Source organism: Festucalex cinctus, chromosome 12 (assembly GCF_051991245.1).
Source record: "Festucalex cinctus isolate MCC-2025b chromosome 12, RoL_Fcin_1.0, whole genome shotgun sequence".
Classification (NCBI taxonomy): domain Eukaryota; kingdom Metazoa; phylum Chordata; class Actinopteri; order Syngnathiformes; family Syngnathidae; genus Festucalex; species Festucalex cinctus.
In genome coordinates this window covers 27,071,010-27,091,363 of record NC_135422.1, presented here as the reverse complement: position 1 = coordinate 27,091,363, position 20,354 = coordinate 27,071,010, and the positions used below count along the sequence as shown (strand labels likewise).

The following is a 20,354-nucleotide window of genomic DNA, read 5'->3' as shown; positions in this document are numbered from 1 at the left end:
TCCGACGGCTATGAAAATTGTGTGGCACCTGTAGCACATCCAGATGAACAAAAACCTCTTTGATGTGTGTACCCTAAAATAGACAGGAAGTGGGATATGAGTATTTAAATGTCCAATTTTGGCCAATTTTTGCACATTTACAGGGGTCATACTTTTGCCTGCTTCTCCTACACGGTTAATCCAATTGACTTCAAACTTGGGATGTACCATCTCAAGACCTGGGACAACACCATGGTAAAAAATCTAAAGTTTTCGACATACTATATGACGGCGGTGGGGCATCAAATTTAGAGTTTCAAAACTCTTACTAAACGTAGTATTGCCGGTTGTATGTTTAACCTAGAGCATGAAAATTGGTACACATATGTAACAGACTATGACCTACAAAAAAGTCTGTTGGTGCCATATGCTAAACCCAACAGGAAGTCCGCCAGAGGCGGGGCATCAAATTTGGAGTTTCAAAATTCTTACTTAATGAAGCATTCCCGGCTGTACGTTTCACCTAGAGTTACCAAAATTTAAAGACATATGTAACAGCCCTCAAGGTACAAAAAACTCTTTTTGAACCATATGCTAAACCTAACAGAAAGTCCACCATTTTGATTTACTTTGGAACGTGTTCCCATTTTTTTGGCCATTTCATAGGGGTCCTATTTTAACGAACTCCTCTTACAGAGTTTATCCGATCATCTTCAAACTTGGTGTGATTCATCTTAAGATGTTGAAGATGAAAAGTTATTGAAAGCTTTTTATTTCGCTGCACGCTGTTGTCGTGGCATGCACTTGTTTGCAAAGGAAAAAAATTCTTCTTAATGAAGAATTCTCAGTTGTACGAAGCAGCTAGAGCTACGAAAATTTGTAGACATATGTAACAGCCCACGATGTACAAAAAAGTCTCTTGCTGCTTTGTGCTAAACCCAACAGGAAGTCCCGCAAGGGCCGGGTATCACTTTTTGAGCTAAAAAACTCCTCTTTAACGAAGCATTCCCGGTTGTACCTTTCACCTAGCGCTATGATAATTTGGAGGCATACATAAGAGCCCACGATGTACAAAAAAGTCTTTTAGAACCATATGCTAAGCCAAACAGGAAGTCCGGCATTTTGATTTACTTTGCTATTTGTAGCCATTTTTTGGGGGCCTTTTATAGGCCTCATATTTTCTACAAAACTTATCAGATTGTCTTCATTCTTTGGCATGTTTCATCTGAAGTATTGCCGGTTATACGTTTAATCTAGAGCTACGAAAATTGGTACACATATGTAACAGACTATGATCTACAAAAAAGCCTGTTGGTGCCATATGCTAAACCTAACAGGAAGTCCGCCAGAGGCAGGGCATCAAATTTTGCATTTCAAAATTTTTACTTAATGAAGCATTTCCGGCTGTACGTTTCACCTAGAGTGACCAAAATTTGAAGACATATGTAACAGCCCTCGAGGTACAAAAAACTCTTTTTGAACCATATGCTAAACCTAACAGGAAGTCTGCCATTTTGATTTACTTTGGAACATGTTGCCATTTTTTTGGCCATTTCATAGGGGTCTTATTTTAACGAACTCCTCCTACAGAGTTTATCCGATCATCTTCAAACTTGGTGTGATTCATCTTAAGATGTTGACGATGAAAAGTTATTGAAAGCTTTTTATTTCATCGCACGCTGTTGTCGTGGCATGCACTGTTGGCAAAGGGAAAAAAAATCCTTCTTAATGCAGCGTTCCCAGTTGGACGAAGCAGCTCGAGCTACAAAAATTTGTAGACATATGTACACATTTGTCCACATATATATATTTACATATGCATGTAAAAAAATTATGTCAGGCTAAACTAAATGGTTGATTAGGCCCCACACATTCTCACCTTACCATACCCGGCCCTCTTTGCAAAAGGTTTGAACACTCCTGGCCTAAACCTAGGTGTATACTCAAACTATGCACGCACATAAAGCCTGGAACAAAATGTGTAATTTAGAGGGTGCTTGTTTTGTTTTTTGTATTCCTTATATTTCATGTCATTATACTTGACACACTATTTTTACTACTCACTGAATCAGTTATAAAAACATTTAATTGATACAATCCAATCACATCCTAGAGAATTGAAAACACATTAAATCATGAGGTTGTTAAGACACATTTACTTCTGTAGCACTTAACCACAAACAAGTTGCGACATCCCCTGATCTAACCCTCCAACCGGGCAAGGAAAAACTTTCAGGGGTCATATTTTAACGAACCCCTCCTACAAAATTTATCCGACTGTCTTCAAACTTGGTGTGTTTCATCTTAAGATGTTTAAGATGCAAAGTAATCGAAAGTTTTTTATTTTGTAACACGCTGTTGCCATAGCAATGCATTGTTTGTCAAGTGCTGCTTTTTTTTTTTATACACATGAAAACTCATGGAACTTTGCAAACACATCAGACTTGTCATGAACATGAATTTTCAGAGATTTATTGTGCAATTTGCAATAAATAGCGCCCTCTAGACCTTTTTATGAAGCATTTCCGATTGTATGATTATGCTAGACCTACAAAAAAGTATTATGTAGCCATTTGCCAAACCAAAGAGGAAGTCCGCTATTTTGATTTTATTTTGGGAATTATACATAATTTTTGGCCTTTTTCATTCAACTTTGCACAGACAAGGCATGGAAAAAAATAACATTTTAAATGGTCCTTGTTCCATGTAACAGTACCCCAACGTGCCAGTACCCTGACGTGCAAGTAACCCAACGTTGTGCTCAATAGCGCCCTCTATGCATTTTTATGGAGTATTTCCAATTGTATGATTCAAGCGATACACAACTAAAGATGACTTGACCAAGATTTATGAAAACTGGGAGGCATACCTATTAGCTTAAGACCTACAAAAGGTATTCTGTAGCCGTATGCTAAACCTAAAAGGAAGTCCACCATTTTGAATTTATTTTGGGAATTGCACACCATATTTTGCGTTTTGATTAAACTTTGCACACACAAGGCTTGTCAAAAACATTTTAGATGGTCCTTGTCCTATTTGACAGTACCCCAACGTGCCAGTACCCCGACGTGCAAGTACCCCAACGTGGCCCGGGTTGCGAGGGCCCTTTATAGCTGCTCGCAGCTCTAGTTATTCTTCTTCTTCTTCTTTTTCTTTGTTATTATTCTTTTCCGCAAACAACCACATTTTTGAGGCACTAAACATGAACGAAAACTCACCAAACTTTACACGCAGATCGGGCCTGGCGAAAAATTTTATATTTTAAAGTCGCCATACATGATAACAGAAAAATGGCTCTGTAGCGCCACCTACATAGGTTTAACGGATCCCTGTCCCGCTACGATTGTCCTATGGCTACGAAAATTGTGTGGCACCTGTAGCACATCCAGATGAACAAAAACCTCTTTGATATGTGTACCCTAAAATAGACAGGAAGTGAGGTATGAGTATTTGAATGTCCAATTTTGGCCCATTTTTGCACATTTACAGGGGTCATACTTTTGCCCGCTTCTCCTACACGGTTAACCCGATTGACTTCAAACTTGGGCTGTACCATCTCAACACCTGGGACAACATCATGGTAAAAAATCTAAAGTTTTTGACATACTATATGACGGTGGCGGGGCATCAAATTTACAGTTTCAAAATTCTTACTTAACAAAGCATTGCCGGTGGTACGTTTAATTGAGAGCCACGAAAATTGGTACACATATGTAACAGACTATGATCTACAAAAAAGCCTGTTGGTGCCATATGCTAAACCTAACAGGAAGTCCGCCAGAGGCGAGGCATCAAATTTTGTGTTTCAAAATTCTTATTTAATGAAGCATTCACGGCTGTACATTTCACCTAGAGTTACCAACATTTGAAGACATATGTAACAGCCCTCAAGGTACAAAAAACTCTTTTTGAACCATATGCTAAACCGAACAGGAAGTCCGCCATTTTGATTTACTTTGGAACGTGTTGCCATTTTTTGGGCCATTTCATAGGGGTCTTATTTTAACGAACTCCTCCTACAGAGTTTATCCGATCATCTCCAAACTTGGTGTGATTCATCTTAAGATGTTGAAGATGAAAAGTTATTGAAAGCTTTTTATTTCGTCGCACGCTGTTGCCGTGGCATGCACAGTTTGCAAAGGAAAAAATTCCCTCTTAATGAAGCATTCCCAGTTGTACGAAGCAGCGAGAGCTACGAAAATTTAGAGACAAATTTAACAGCCCACGATGTACAAAAAAGGCTCTTGGTGCCATGTGCTAAACCCAACAGGAAGTCCCGTAGGGGCCGGTCATCACATTTTGAGGTAAAAAACTCCTCTTTAACGAAGCATTCCCGGTTGTACGTTTCACCTAGCGCTATGATAATTTAGAGGCATACATAAGAGCCCACGATGTACAAAAAAGTCTCTTGGAACCATCTGCTAAACCAAACAGGAAGTCCGCCATTTTGATTTACGTTGGGATTTGTAGCCATTTTTTGTGGCCTTTTTTAGGGGTCATATTTTAACGAACTCCTCCTACAAAATTTATCCGACTGTCTTCAAACTTGGTGTGCTTCATCTTAAGATGTTTAAGATACAAAGTTATCGAAAGTGTTTTATTTTGTCGCACGCCGTTGCCATAGCGGTGCATTGTTTGCCAAGTAAAATGCTGCTTTTTTTTTTTTATCTAAACATGTGCAAAAACTCATGAAACTTTACACACACATCAGGCTTGTCATAAGCATGAATATTTTAGAGAGTTTTTCTGCAATTTTCAATAAATGGCTCAATAGCGCCATCTCGACATTTTAAGATGTTGAAGATGAAAAGTTATTGAAAGCTTTGTATTTCGTCGCACGCTGTTGTCATGGCATGCACTGTTTGCAAAGGAAAACAAATATCCTTAAAGAAGCATTCCAACTTGTACGAAGCAGCGAGAGCTACGAAAATTTGTAGACATATGTAACAGCCCAAGATGTACAAAAAAGTCTCTTGGTGCCCTGTGCTAAACCCAACAGGAAGTCCCCCAGGGGCCGGGCATCACATTTTGAGCTAAAAAACTCCTCTTTAACAAAGCATACCCGGCTGTACGTTTCACCTAGAGTTACCAAAATTTGTAGAGGTATATAACAGCCCTCGAGGTACAAAAAACTCTTTTTGAACCATATGCTAAACCTAACAGGACGTCCGCCATTTTGATTTACTTTGGAATGTGTTGCCATTTTTTGGGCCATTTCATAGGGGTCATATTTTAACGAACTCCTCCTACAGAGTTTATCCGATCATCTTCAAACTTGGTGTGACTCATCTTAAGATGTTGAGGATGAAAACTTATTGAAAGCTCTTTATTTCTTCGCACGCTGTTGTCGTGGCATGCACTTTTTGCAAAGGAAAAAAATCCTTCTTAATGAAGCATTCCCAGTTGTACGAAGTAGCTAGAGCTACAAAAATTTGTAGACATTTGTAACAGCCCACAATGTACAAAAAAGTCTCTTGGTGCCATGTGCTAAACCCAACAGGAAGTCCCCCAGGGGCCGGGCATCACATTTTGAGCTAGAAAACTCCTCTTTAACGAAGCATTCCCGGTTGTACGTTTCACCTAGCGCGATGATAATTTGCAGGCATACATAAGAGCCCACGATGTACAAAAAAGTCTCTTGGAACCATGTGCTAAACCAAACAGGAAGTCTGCCATTTTGATTTACGATGGGATTTGTTGCCATTTTTTGTGGCCTTTTTCAGGGGTCATATTTTAACGAACTCCTCGTACAAAGTTCATCCGACCGTCTTCAAACTTGGTGTGTTTCATCTTAAGATGTTTAAGATGCAAAGTTATCGAAAGTTTTTTATTTTGTCGCACGCTGCTGCTATAGCGATGCATTGTTTGCCAAGTAAAGTGCTGCTTTGTTTTTTTATCTATACATGTGTGAAAACTCATGAAACTTTGCAAACACATCAGACTTGTCATGAACATGAATTTTTAGAGATTTATTGTGCAATTTGCAATAAATAGCGCCCTCTAGACATTTTTATGAAGTATTTCCGATTGTATGATTCTGCTAGATTTGTGAAAATTAGGACAGACCCCTATCAGCCTAATACCTACAAAAAAGTATGATGTAGCCATTTGCCAAACCAAAGAGGAAGTCCGCTATTTTGATTTTATTTTGGGAATTATACATCATTTTTGGCCTCTTTCATTAAACTTTGCACAGACAAGGCATGGAAAAAAACTAACATTTTAAATGGTCCTTGTTCCATGTAACAGTACCCCAACGTGCCAGTACCTTGACGTGCAAGTAACCCAACGTTGTGCTCAATAGCGCCCTCCATGCATTTTTATGGAGCATTTCCAATTGTATGATTCAAGCGATACACAACTAAAGATGACTTGACCTAGATTTGTGAAAACTGGGAGGCATACCTATTAGCTTAAGACCTACAAAAAGTATTCTGTAGCCGTATGCTAAACCTAAAAGGAAGTCCGCAATTTTGAATTTATTTTGGGAATTGCACACCATCTTTGGCCTTTTGCACTCACAAAGCTTGTCAAAAACATTTTAGATGGTCCTTGTCCGATTTGACAGTACCCCAACGTGCCAGTACCCCGACGTGCAAGTACCCCAACGTGGCCCAGGTTGCGAGGGCCCTTTATAGCTGCTCGCAGCTCTAGTTATTCTTATTATTATTATTCTCCGCAAACGATCACATTTTTGAGACACTAAACGTGACCGAAAACTCACCAAACTTTACACGCACATCAGGCCTGGCGAAAAATTTGATATTTTAAAGTCGCCATACCCCGACGTGCAAATACCCCAACGTGGCCCGGGTTGCGAGGGCCCTTTATAGCTGCTCGCAGCTCTAGTTATTATTCTTCTTATTATTATTATTCTCCGCAAACGATCGCATTTTTGAGACACTAAAAGTGAACGAAAACTCACCAAACTTTACACACACGTGGCGAAAAATTTGATATTTTAAAGTCGCCATACATGATAACAGAAAAATGGCTCCTTAGCGCCCCCTACATAGGTTAAACGGATCCCAGGTCCGCTACGATTGTCCTACGGCTATGAAAATTTTGTGGCACCTGTAGCACATCCAGATGAACAAAAACCTCTTTGATCTGTGTACCCTAAAATAGACAGAAAGTGAGGTATGATCATTTAAATGTCCAATTTTGGCCCATTTTGGCACATTTACAGGGGTCATACTTTTGCCCGCTTCTCCTACACGGTTAACCCGATTGACTTCAAACTTGGGATGTACCATCTCAACACCTGGGACAACATCATTGTGAAAAATGAAAAGTTTTTGATATACTATATGACGGCGGCGTCGCATCAAATTTAGAGTTTAAAAATTCTTACTTCACGAGGCATTGCCGGTTGTACGTTTAATCTAGAGCTACGAAAATTGGTACACATATGTAACAGACTATGACCTACAAAAAACTCTTTTTGAACCATATGCTAAACCTAACAGGAAGTCCACCATTTTGATTTATTTTGGAACGTGTTGCCATTTTTTTGGCCATTTCATTGGGGCCTTATTTTAACGAACTCCTCCTACAGTGTTTATCCGATCATCTCCAAACTTGGTGTGATTCAACTTAAGATGTTGAAGATGAAAAGTTATTGAAAGCTTTGTATTTCGTCGCACGCTGTTGTCATGGCATGCACTGTTTGCAAAGGAAAAAAAATATCCTTAAAGAAGCATTGCCAGTTGTACGAAGCAGCTAGAGCTACGAAAATTTGTAGACATATGTAACAGCCCAAGATGTACAAAAAAGTCTCTTGGTGCCCTGTGCTAAACCCAACAGGAAGTCCCCCAGGGGCCGGGCATCACATTTTGAGCTAAAAAAAACTCCTCTTTAACAAAGCATACCCGGCTGTACGTTTCACCTAGAGTTACCAAAATTTGTAGAGGTATATAACAGCCCTCGAGGTACAAAAAACTCTTTTTGAACCATATGCTAAACCTAACAGGACGTCCGCCATTTTGATTTACTTTGGAATGTGTTGCCATTTTTTTTGGCCATTTCATAGGGGTCATATTTTAACACACTCCTCCTACAGAGTTTATCCGATCATCTTCAAACTTGGTGTGATTCATCTTAAGATGTTGAAAATGAAAAGTTATTGAAAGTTTTTTATTTCGTCACACTCTGTTATCGTGGCATGCACTTTTTGCAAAGTGAAAAAATCCTTCTTAATGAAGCATTCCCAGTTGTACGAAGCAGCTAGAGCGACGAAAAATTGTAGACATATGTAACAGCCCAGGATGTACAAAAATGTCTCTTGGTGCCATGTGCTAAACGCAACAGGAAGTCCCCCAGGGGCCGGGCATCACATTTTGAGCTAAAAAACTCCTCTTTAACGAAGCATTCCCGGTTGTACGTTTCACCTAGCGCTATGATAATTTGCAGGCATACATAAGAGCCCACGATGTACAAAAAAGTCTCTTGGAACCATCTGCTAAACCAAACAGGAAGTCCACCATTTTGATTTACGTTGGGATTTGTAGCCATTTTTTGTGGCCTTTTTTAGGGGTCATATTTTAACGAACTCCTCCTACAAAATTTATCCGACTGTCTTTAAACTTGGTGTGCTTCATCTTAAGATGTTTAAGATGCAAAGTTATCGAAAGTTATTTATTTTGTCGCACGCCGTTGTCATGGCGATGCATTGTTTGCCAAGTAAAATGCTGCTTTTTTTTTTGGTCTAAACATGTGCAAAAACTCATGAAACTTTACACACACATCAGGCTTGTCATCAGCATGAATATTTTAGAGATTTCTTATTCAATTTGCAATAAATGGTTCAATAGCGCCCTCTACACATTTTTATAAAGCTTTTGCAAATGTTTTGTGTTTTATGATTCAGCTAGATTTGTAAAAATTGGGATACCTATCAGCCTAAGACTTACAAAAAGGTTTCTAAAGCCATATGCTGAATCAAAAAGGAAGTCTGCCATTTTGATTTACTTTGGCATTTGTAGCCATTTTTTGGGGCCTTTTATAGGGGTCATATTTTCAACAGAACTTATCAGATCGTCTTCATTCTTTGGCGTGTTTCATCTTAAGATATTTAAGATGAAAAGTTATTGAATTTTTTTTTATTTTGTCACACGCCTTTGCTGTAGCCATGCATTGTTTGTGAAGAAAAATGCTTTTTTGAGAGTCTAAATATGGGTGAAAACTCACAAAACTTTGCACACACACCAGACCTGTCTGGAACATGAATATTTTATTTAGAGATTTGTTGTGCAATTTGTAATAAATGGCTCAATAGCGCCCTCTAGACATTTTTATGAAGTCTTTCCGATTATATGATTCAGCTAGATGTGTGAATATTGGCAGGCATGCCGAATATATTCAAAAAGTATTCTATATAGCCATGTGCCAATCCATTTTGATTTTATTTTGTTAATTGTGCATCGTTTTTGGCCTTTCCATGAAACTTTCAAAACACAAAGCATGGCAAAAACGTTTACAATTTAGATGGTTTCCTATTTGACAGTACCCCAACATGCCAGTACCCCGACGTGCAAATACCCCAACGTGGCCCGGGTTGCGAGGGCCCTTTATAGCTGCTCGCAGCTCTAGTTATTATTCTTATTATTATTATTATTCTCCGCAAACGATCGCATTTTTGAGACACTAAAAGTGAACGAAAACTCACCAAACTTTACACACACGTGGCGAAAAATTTGATATTTTAAAGTCGCCATACATGATAACAGAAAAATGGCTCCTTAGCGCCCCCTACATAGGTTAAACGGATCCCAGGTCCGCTACGATTGTCCTACGGCTATGAAAATTTTGTGGCACCTGTAGCACATCCAGATGAACAAAAACCTCTTTGATCTGTGTACCCTAAAATAGACAGAAAGTGAGGTATGATCATTTAAATGTCCAATTTTGGCCCATTTTGGCACATTTACAGGGGTCATACTTTTGCCCGCTTCTCCTACACGGTTAACCCGATTGACTTCAAACTTGGGCTGTACCATCTCAACACTTGGGACAACATCATGGTAAAAAATCTAAAGTTTTTGACATACTATATGACGGGGGCGAGGCATCAAATTTAGAGTTTCAAAATTCTTACTTAATGAAGCATTCCCGGCTGTACGTTTCATCGAGAGATACCAAAATTTGAGGACATATGTAACAGCCCTCGAAGTACAAAAAACTCTTTTTGAACCATATGCTAAACCTAAGAGGAAGTCCGCCATTTTGATTTACTTTGGAACGTGTGGCCATTTTTTGGGCCATTTCATAGGGGTCTTATTTTAACGAACTCCTCCTAAAGAGTTTATCCGATCATCTTCAAACTTGGTGTGATTCATCTTAAGATGTTGACGATGAAAAGTTATTGAAACCTTTTTATTTCATCGCACGCTGTTGCCGTGGCATGCACTTTTTGCAAACGAAAAAAAATCCTTCTTAATGAAGCATTCCCAGTTGTACGAAGCAGCTAGAGCTACGAAAATTTGTAGACATATGTAACAGCCCAAGATATACAAAAAATTCTCTTGGTGCCATGTGCTAAACCCAACAGGAAGTCCCCCAGGGGCTGGGCATCACATTTTGAGCTAAAAAACTCCTCTTTAACGAAGCATTCCCGGTTGTACGTTTCACCTCGAGCTATGATAATTTGGAGGCATACATAAGAGCCCACGATGTACAAAAAAAGTCTCTTGGAACCATATGCTCAACTAAACAGGAAGTCTGCCATTTTGATTTACTTTGGTATTTGTAGCCACTTTTTGGGGCCTTTTATCGGGGTCATATTTTCTGCAAAACTTATCACATCGTCTTCATTCTTTGGCATGTTTCATCTTAAGATATTTAAGATGAAAAGTTATTGAAATTTTTTGTCACACGCCTTTGCTGTAGCGATGCATTGTTTGCAAATAATTTTTTTTTTAGAGAGTCTAAACATGGGCAAAAACGCACAAAATTTTGCACACAGATCAGATCTCTCACGAACATGAATATTTTATAATTTGTTGTGCAATTTGTAATAAATGGCTCAATAGCGCCGTCTAGATATTTTTATGAAGTATATCCGATTATATGGTTCAGCTAGATGTGTGAATATTGGGAGGCATACCTATTAGCCTAATACTTCCAAAAATTATTCTATAGCCATGTGCCAATCCATTTTGATTTTATTTTAATTGTGCATCATTTTTGGCCTTCCATGAAACTTTGCAAACACAAAGCATGTCAAAAACATTTACAATTTAGACGGTTTCCTATGAAACAGTACCCCAACATGCCAGTACCCCGACATGCAAATACCCCAACGTGGCCCAAGGTTGCGAGGGCCCTATATAGCTGCTTGCAGCTCTAGTTATTATTATTATTCTCCGCAAACAATCGCATTTTTGAGACACTAAACGTGAACGAAAACTCAACAAACTTTACACGCACATCAGGCCTGGCGAAAAATTTTATATTTTAAAGTCGCCATACATGATAACAGAAAAATGGTTCTGTAGCGCCACCTACATAGGTTTAACGGATCCCTGTCCCGCTACGATTGTCCTACGGCTTCGAAAATTGTGTGGCACCGGTAGCACATCCAGATGAACAAAAACCTCTTTGATAGTTGTACCCTAAAATAGACAGGAAGTAAGGTATGATCATTTGAATGTCCAATTTTGGCCTATTTTTGCACATTTACAGGGGTCATACTTTTGCCCACTTCTCCTACACGGTTAACCCGATTGAGTTCAAACTTGGGATGTACCATCTCAACACCTGGGACAACACCATGGTAAAAAATCTAAAGTTTTTAACATACTATATGACGGCGGCGGGGCATCAAATTTAGAGTTTCAAAATTCTTACTTAACTTAGTATTGCCGGTTGTACGTTTAACCTAGAGCTACGAAAATTGGTACACATATGTAACAGACTATGACCTACAAAAATGTCTGTTGGTGCCATATGCTAAACCCAACAGGAAGTCCGCCAGAGGCGGGGCATCAAATTTTGCGTTTCAAAATTCTTACTTAAAGAAGCATTCCCGGTTGTACGTTTCACCTAGAGCTATGATAATTTGGAGGCATACATAAGAGCCCACGATGTACAAAAAAAGTCTCTTGGAACCAAATGCTAAACCAAACAGGAAGTCTGACATTTTGATTTACTTTGGTATTTGTAGCCACTTTTGGGGGCCTTTTATAGGGGTCATATTTTTTGCAAAACTTATCACATCGTCTTCATTCTTTGGCATGTTTCATCTTGAGATATTTAAGATGAAAAATTATTTTATTTTGTCACACGCCTTTGCTGTAGCGATGCATTGTTTGCAAAGAAATGTTTTTTTGAGACTAAACATGGGCAAAAACTCACAAAATTTTGCACACAGATCAGATCTCTCACGAACATGAATATTTTATAATTTGTTGTGCAATTTGTAATAAATGGCTCAATAGCGCTGTCTCGATATTTTTATGAAGTATATCCGATTATATGGTTCAGCTAGATGTGTGAATATTGGGAGGCATACCTATCAGCCTAATGCCTCCAAAAATTATTCTATAGCCATGTGCCAATCCATTTTGATTTTATTTTAATTGTGCATCATTTTTGGCCTTCCATGAAACTTTGCAAACACAAAGCATGTCAAAAACATTTACAATTTAGACGGTTTCCTATGAAACAGTACCCCAACATGCCAGTTCCCCGACATGCAAATACCCCAACGTGGCCCGGGTTGCGAGGGCCCTTTATAGCTGCTCGCAGCTCTAGTTATTCTTCTTTTTCTTTGTTATTATTCTTTTCCGCAAACAATCACATTTTTGAGACACTAAACGTGAACGAAAACTCACCAAACTTTACACGCAGATCGGGCCTGGCGAAAAATTTGATATTTTAAAGTCGCCATACATGATAACAGAAAAATGGCTCTGTAGCGCCACCTGCATAGCTTAAAAGGATCCCTGTCCCGCTACGATTGTCCTACGGCTATATGTGGCACCTGTGGCATATCCAGATGAAGAAAAACCTCTTTGAATGTGTACCCTAAAATAGACAGGAAGTGAGGTATGAGAATTTAAATGTCCAATTTTGGCCCATTTTTGCACATTTACAGGGGTCATACTTTTGACTGCTTCTCCTACACGGTTAATCCGATTGACTTCAAACTTGGGATGTACCATCTCAACATCTGAGACAACACCATGGTAAAAAAATCTAAAGTTTTTGACATACTATATGACGGCGGCGGGGCATCAAATTTAGAGTTTCAAAATTCTTACTTAACGAAGCGTTGCCGGTTGTAAGTTTAATCTAGAGGTACGAAAATTGGTACACATATGTAACAGACTATGACCTACAAAAAATCTTGTTGGTGCCATATGCTAAACCTAACAGGAAGTCCGCCAGAGGCGAGGCATCAAATTTTGCGTTTCAAAATTCTTACTTAATGAAGCATTCCCGGCTGTACATTTCACCTAGTGTTACCAAAATTTGAAGACATGTGTAACAGCCCTCAAGGTACAAAAAACTCTTTTTGAACCATATGCTAAACCGAACAGGAAATCCGCAATTTTGATTTACTTTGGAACGTGTTGCCATTTTTTGGGCCATTACATAGGGGTCTTATTTTAATGAACTCCTCCTACAGAGTTTATCTGATCATCTCCAAACTTGGTGTGATTCATCTTAAGATGTTGAAGATGAAAACTTATTGAAAGCGTTTTATTTCGTTGCACGCTGTTGCCGTGGCATGCACAGTTTGAAAAGGAAAAAATTCCTTCTTAATGAAGCATTCCCAGTTGTACGAAGCAGCTAGAGCTACGAAAATTTGGAGACATATGTAACAGCCCACGATGTACAAAAAAAAGTCTCTTGGTGCCATGTACTAAGCCCAACAGGAAGTCGCCCAGGGGCCGGGCATCACATTTTGAGCTAAAAAAAAAAATCCTCTTTAACGAAGCATTCCCGGTTGTACGTTTCACTTCGCACTATGATAATTTGCAGGCATACTTAAGAGCCCACGATGTACAAAAAAAAAAAGTCTCTTGGAATCATGTGCAAAACCAAACAGGAAGTCCGCCATTTTGATTTATCATGGGATTTGTAGCCATTTTTTGTGGCCTTTTTTAGGGGTCATATTTTAACGAACTCCTCCTACAAAATTCATCCGACCGTCTTCAAACTTGGTGTGTTTCATCTTAAGATGTTTAAGATGCAAAGTTATCGAAAGTTTTTTAGTTTGTCGCACGCTGTTGCCATAGCGATGCATTATTTGCCAAGTAAAGTGCTGCTTTTTTTTTTTTTGTCTATACGTGTGAAAACTCATTATTTATAATACAATAGGTTATATTTCAATAAAAGAATATGTTTATACCTTGTTGGGAGATATCTGTTCGAAATGCTTCCAAACTGTCCTTCTCATTTTGGGTGGCTCCATTCTTAAGCAGTAGCGCAGCAATGATCCAAGACTCAGGTAACGTGAGACGGTCATGCGGGGGACCCTTCCTGGGTTTTTCCGCGACTATTTCTGGAGCGCGACTCACGATGCGAGTCAGTCACGTGATCGCTGAAAACGGGGCCTCGTTTGCCTTCGGTCACGTGATATGAGGAAAAAAAAGAGACGGGCCACGATACGGGCTCCATTTAACCACGCCCCCTTTGTGCGGGGCATGACTCGCGACTCCAGTTCCATTTGTGACATCACTACTATATAAGCGTCTAAGAAATGTGTTTGGTTGCCAGATTATTGATCTCTGTTCCACTGTGCTTCTCCGCAGCCCAAGGGGGCTTGCCGTGTCGTGATTCTCGATGCATTCTCACTGTTTTTCGTTTAGTCAAGTTATGTGAATAAATAGTTAAAACCTTTTTTGTGTCTGCGCTCTGGGATCCAACCTCTCAGCACACAACAGCTGATGAGCTTAGATAATGAATCAGCTTTGTTAAAAATCTGAAACCTCCAAAACCTGCAGGACAGTGGCCCTCGAGGACTGCAGTTTGACACCAATGATCTAGTGTATGTTCTCTGGTTCACTTCCACACTGTCTTCCAACAGGACTTCACCATGACACTGTACCTGAGACATTATTGGAAAGATGAGCGTCTGTCATTCACCAGCAGTACCAACAAGAGCATGACATTTGATGGCCGTTTGGTGAAAAAGATCTGGGTCCCTGATGTATTCTTTGTCCACTCCAAGAGATCTTTCATCCACGACACAACCACAGACAACATCATGCTGCGTGTCTTTCCTGATGGTCACGTGCTTTACAGTCTCAGGTGTGTATAAGTCATCAACCAACATGTTTTGATATGCTTTATGTTCCTCTGTCCAAAACCATAGACAAAAAAAAAAAAAAAAAAAAAATTCTAGGGTCCTTCCTTGTCAAATCAGCCAGTGGGTTCAACCTAACGTAGTGTGCTTGTTGATAGTGATGGCACAATGCAAAAAGGGGCATGGCCACCTTCCTTTGAATCCTTATTCTTCACGAACTACTGGGCCAATCTTCACAAAAAAAGGCATTGTTGGAAAGGGAGTTCAACAAGGATTCCACATTTAGAATTATTTAAAACAGTGATCTTCACTATTTTTTTTTTTTTTTACACAAGAGGTAAAGTTCTGATGGCAACTTTCACCGGTTCTTTCATCTTAAATGCTCGCTATACTAATAATAACAACCAAGAGGCTGCGTATTCTCAATCGAATTATTTACTGGATGCCAGAAAGATGGAGTACACAGCTGTGGAGTCTTTTCTGCTGGATGCGGAAGAAGGTCTAATATCAATTCAAAATGGTCTCTACTCTTATACTGTCTTGGCCGCCCACCCACATGTGGTGGGTGCTCAGCCTAACCCATGTGAAAATGTGTGACCTGATGATTTTAACTGGTTTCATTTGACATGAACATTTTTTCAATATCAATTCATCCCTTGCACACTTGATAACTCAATACAATTATTTACATTGCCACAATGTAGAAGAAGGTCTAATCAATTCAAAATGGTCTCTACTCTTATACTGTCTTGGCCGCCCACCCACATGGGGGGTGCTCAGCCTAACCCATGTGAAAATGTGTGACCTGATGATTTTAACTGGTTTCATTTGACATGAACATTTTTTCAATATCAATTCATCCCTTGCACACTTGATTACTCAATACAATTATTTACATTGCCACAACCAACTCCATATCCACAACAGTCGAGTGGTTAAAGCATTGGCCTGGCACATGGAAGATCAGGATTCGATTCCTGCTTGGAACATGTTTTAGCACAACTTACTTTCACGTGGTAGTCATTGTCCAATTATTTAAAGCTGCTCTATGTAATAATTTGACCCATAATATACAGTAGCGTTTTTGTTTGACCATTTTATGGCAGAAACATTTTTTAATTAGTAATTCACATTCACATTGTTTTTAGTACTTTGTCCTTCAGAAAGTCTGTTACTGTTTTGGAAAGGTAAATGTAGTAATGTGTGCTGACCAATAGATGACAGTGTAGCCTCTATGGACCGGGGGATTCTGGGATTATCAGAGAGAGAGAAGGGAGTACAAAAAATAAAGTAGCCAGCGGATGCTAGCATGAAACAGAATGTGAATTTTATTTTTTATTTTTGCAAACAATAACATTCTAAACTGTATTTAATGTTTTAAATTACAGAAATATCACAAAATGAATTTCTGAAGATTTCTTTCTCTTGTTGGCTGATAAATTTGCCTTCTGTTGATCCATCCATCCATTGTCTTAGCCACTTAATCTCCACAAGGGTCTCTGGGATGCTGGAGCCTATCCCAGCCGGCCTCGGGCACTCGACGGGGTGCACCCTGAACTGGTTGCCAGCCAATTGCAGTAGTCCAATGATGATCATGAATAATGTTATGAATGGAATGCTGCTGAAGTGACGTGAATTTATGGTGCCTTCTGATTGTGACGACTCAGCAGAGTCGATGAAAAACAGATCCCAAAAATGCAGGCTCAGAGGAGGGAAACAATCTCGATTTATTCTTTTTGATAGACCGATTGCACAAAGCTTGCTCGCAGGCAAGACAGCGAAATTTACAGAGGTGTCCCTGCACACGGGCAAGGGACACGGAGGTAACTGAAAACACTTGCAAAAGGCAAGGACGAATTGGAAAACACAAAACACTTGCAAAAGGCAAGGAACGCGAATGTAACAAAAAACGCTTGCAACTGCAAGGAGAACTAACATAACCAAAAACGCTTGCAAACGGCAAGGAGAACTAACGTAACCAAAACACTTGCAAAAAGGCAAGGACTAGAAAAAACACAAAACACTTGCGACCGGCAAGGACGACACGAAATGCACACGGGATCAATCAACACGGAAATATCAACAAAAGGCGACGCGGAAACACACACGTGAATAAAACTTAACTAAAGACGACGGCAGATTCAAAAAACTTTACCAACAGGAAAACGCGGAGAACACTTGGACACAATGGTGAGCAAATAATAATCTGACAGCGTGCAGTGCTGCTCGGAGTCCTTTTAAAGTCTTGATTGCAAACGCGCTGCAGGTGCGGAGCTGGGGAACGCCCCCCTCGTTGCAGGCACTGAAAACAAGAGCACAACAGGGCTGAGAACCGAACCATGACAGTACCCCCCCCTTAACGGACGCCCCTTGGCGGACCACCTGGTTTCTCTGGGTGTGCTGTATGAAAGGTGGTCAATAATGACGGGTCCAGGATCCAGGAGCGGGGGACCCACTGCCGCTCTTCAGGTCCGTAGCCCTCCCAGTCGACCAGGTACTGGAAGCCCCGGCCCCTGCACCTTGAGTCCAAAATTTCTTTCACAGTGTAGACAGGGTCCCCGTCGACCAATCGGGGAGGAGGCGGAGCTGGTGCAGGTGGATTCAACGGACTAGGCGTCTCTGGCTTGAGGAGGGAAACGTGGAACACTGGATGCACCTTGAGTGAGGGTGGAAGACGGAGCTTTACAGTCACTGGATTGATGACGGTAAGAATCTCGAAGGGACCGATGTAGCGCGGACCCAATTTCTTGGAGCACCCCGCCAGGCGCATGTCCCGGGACGAGAGCCAGACCTTGTCCCCGGGCCGGTAAGTGGGTTCCGGACGCCGCCGCCGATCCGCAATCTCTTTGTTACGGGCTGCTGAGCGGGATAGCGCCGCTCGGGTCTCCCGCCATACCTTGTGGGCCCGCCGTAGGTGGTGCTGAACGGTGGGTAGTTCGATGGAACTCTCCTGAGACGGGAACAGGGGTGGCTGATAGCCGTATGCCGCCCTAAAGGGTGAGTGTCCCGTCGCCGATGATGGCAGAGTGTTCGTGGCGTACTCGATCAAGGAGAGGTGCGAAGACCAGGATTCAGGGTTGTTTAGGCAAACACATCGGAGGGCAGCCTCGAGGTCCTGGTTGGCCCTCTCTGTCTGGCCGTTGGTCTGGGGATGATACCCAGACGACAAACTGGCTGTGGCGCCCAACAGCTTGCAGAACTTCCTCCAGACCTGGGAGATGAATTGTGGTCCACGGTCGGACACCAAGTCCACCGGGATGCCGTGGAGCCTGAATACATGACGGACGAGGAGTTGTGCAGTCTCCCAGGATGACGGCAGTTTGGAGAGGGCAACAAAGTGAGACAGCTTGGAGAACCGGTCGACCACGGTCATGATAACCGTGTTTCCTCTTGACTTAGGAAGGCCGGTGATGAAGTCCAGGGAGACGTGCGACCACGGCCGCGACGGAATGGGTAGCGGCCTTAATAAGCCCATCGGCGGCTGGTGGGAGGCTTTCCCACACGCACAAGCTGTACATGCCTTGATGAATTCAGTAGTGTCTTTTTTCATGTCTGGCCACCAGAATCGCTGGCCGATTAAGGCTAGGGTCCTGTTAATCCCTGGATGACAGGCAACTCGAGAGGTATGCCCCCACCGTAGGACCTCGGCACGCGATTGATTGGGAACAAAGAGTCTCTCGGTCGGGCATTCCGGAGGAATGGCAATTCCTTCCAGCGCGTCCATGACCCTCTTCTCGACCTCCCAACGTACCGCACCCAAGAAACAACGTTCAGGTAAGACCGGTTCCGTCCTGGTCTCAGGAGTGGCAGCATCGTGCATCCGGGACAAGGCATCTGGTTTCTGGTTCCGGGATCCCTGGCGGTAGTCCACGACAAAGTTGAACCTGGTGAACAGCAATGCCCATCGCGCTTGTCGAGAGTTGAGTCTTTTGGCGGACCGAAGGTACGCCAGGTTCTTGTGGTCCGTCAAAACCTTGAACGGCTCCTTGGCGCCCTCCAGCCAGTGTCGCCATTCTTGCAGCGCCAAGACAATCGCCAGCAGTTCCCGATTCCCGACGTCGTAGTTGGCCTCTGCGGGGCTCAGTCGCCGGGAGAAGAAGGCGCAGGGATGGAGCTTCCCGTCTTCTGGCGGCCGCTGGGACAGGACCGCCCCCACTCCTGAATCCGACGCGTCAACCTCGACCACAAAAGGCAAATCCGTATTAGGGTGGATGAGTACTGGTGGGTTTACAAACTGCTGTTTTAGTTTCAAAAATGCATTTTCGGCACCAGGTGACCACTTAAAAGGAACCTTGCTCGACGTCAGTTTCGTAAGGGGGGCTGCCCGTGAACTATAATCCTTAATAAAGCGACGATAGAAATTGGCGAATCCCAAAAATCGTTGTAGCCGTTTACGACTTTTGGGACCCGGCCACTCAACCACGGCCTGAGTCTTTACCGGATCTGCTCGTAATTGCCCTCCCTCAATAATAAAACCAAGGAATTGCACCGACTTAGCGTGGAATTCGCACTTCTCCGCCTTAACATAGAGTCGGTTCTCTAAGAGACGCTGGAGAACCAGGCGGACATGTTGCCTGTGCTCGTGCTCATAGTGTGAGAAGATTAGGATGTCGTCTAAATAAACAAAACAAAAGATATTCAGCATATCCCTGAGTACATAATTAATCAGACATTGAAACACTGCAGGGGCGTTAGTCAGACCAAAAGGCATTACACAGTACTCAAAATGTCCGAGTGGTGTCTTAAAGGCAGTCTTCCACTCGTCCCCTTCCCGTATCCTCACCAGATGATAGGCGCTTCGTAGGTCTAACTTAGTAAAAATTCTTGCGGACTGTAACGGGGCGAATGCTGAGTCTAACAGGGGGAGCGGATATTTATTCTTCACGGTAATATCATTCAAGCCGCGATAGTCGACGCATGGACGGAGAGTTTTATCCTTCTTCTCGATGAAGAAAAACCCGGCCCCTACGGGGGATTTTGACGGGCGTATCTGTCCAGTCGCGAGCAAAGTCGTAATATACTCCCGTAAAGCGTCCTGTTCCGGCTGGGACACCTGATAAAGGCGTGAACCCGGCAACGGTGCATTTGGGATCAACTCAATCGCACAATCATAAGGCCTATG

At 41.7% G+C, this 20,354-nt stretch overlaps 1 protein-coding gene across 5 annotated transcripts in view; it reads left to right on the top strand.

The window, feature by feature from the left end:
• Positions 1-20,354, top strand: part of gabrr2a (gamma-aminobutyric acid type A receptor subunit rho2a) — a 222,919-nt gene that overhangs the window by 151,521 nt on the left and 51,044 nt on the right. For 3 of the 5 annotated variants that reach the window (XM_077538064.1, XM_077538063.1, XM_077538066.1), the window contains one exon: positions 15,014-15,237. In XM_077538064.1, coding sequence (XP_077394190.1) covers positions 15,014-15,237 — 224 coding nt within the window. Of the gene's footprint in view, positions 1-3,472; positions 3,560-13,470; positions 13,480-15,013; positions 15,238-20,354 lie in introns of those variants that run through there. The other 2 variants (XM_077538065.1, XM_077538067.1) reach the window with 2 other exon arrangements.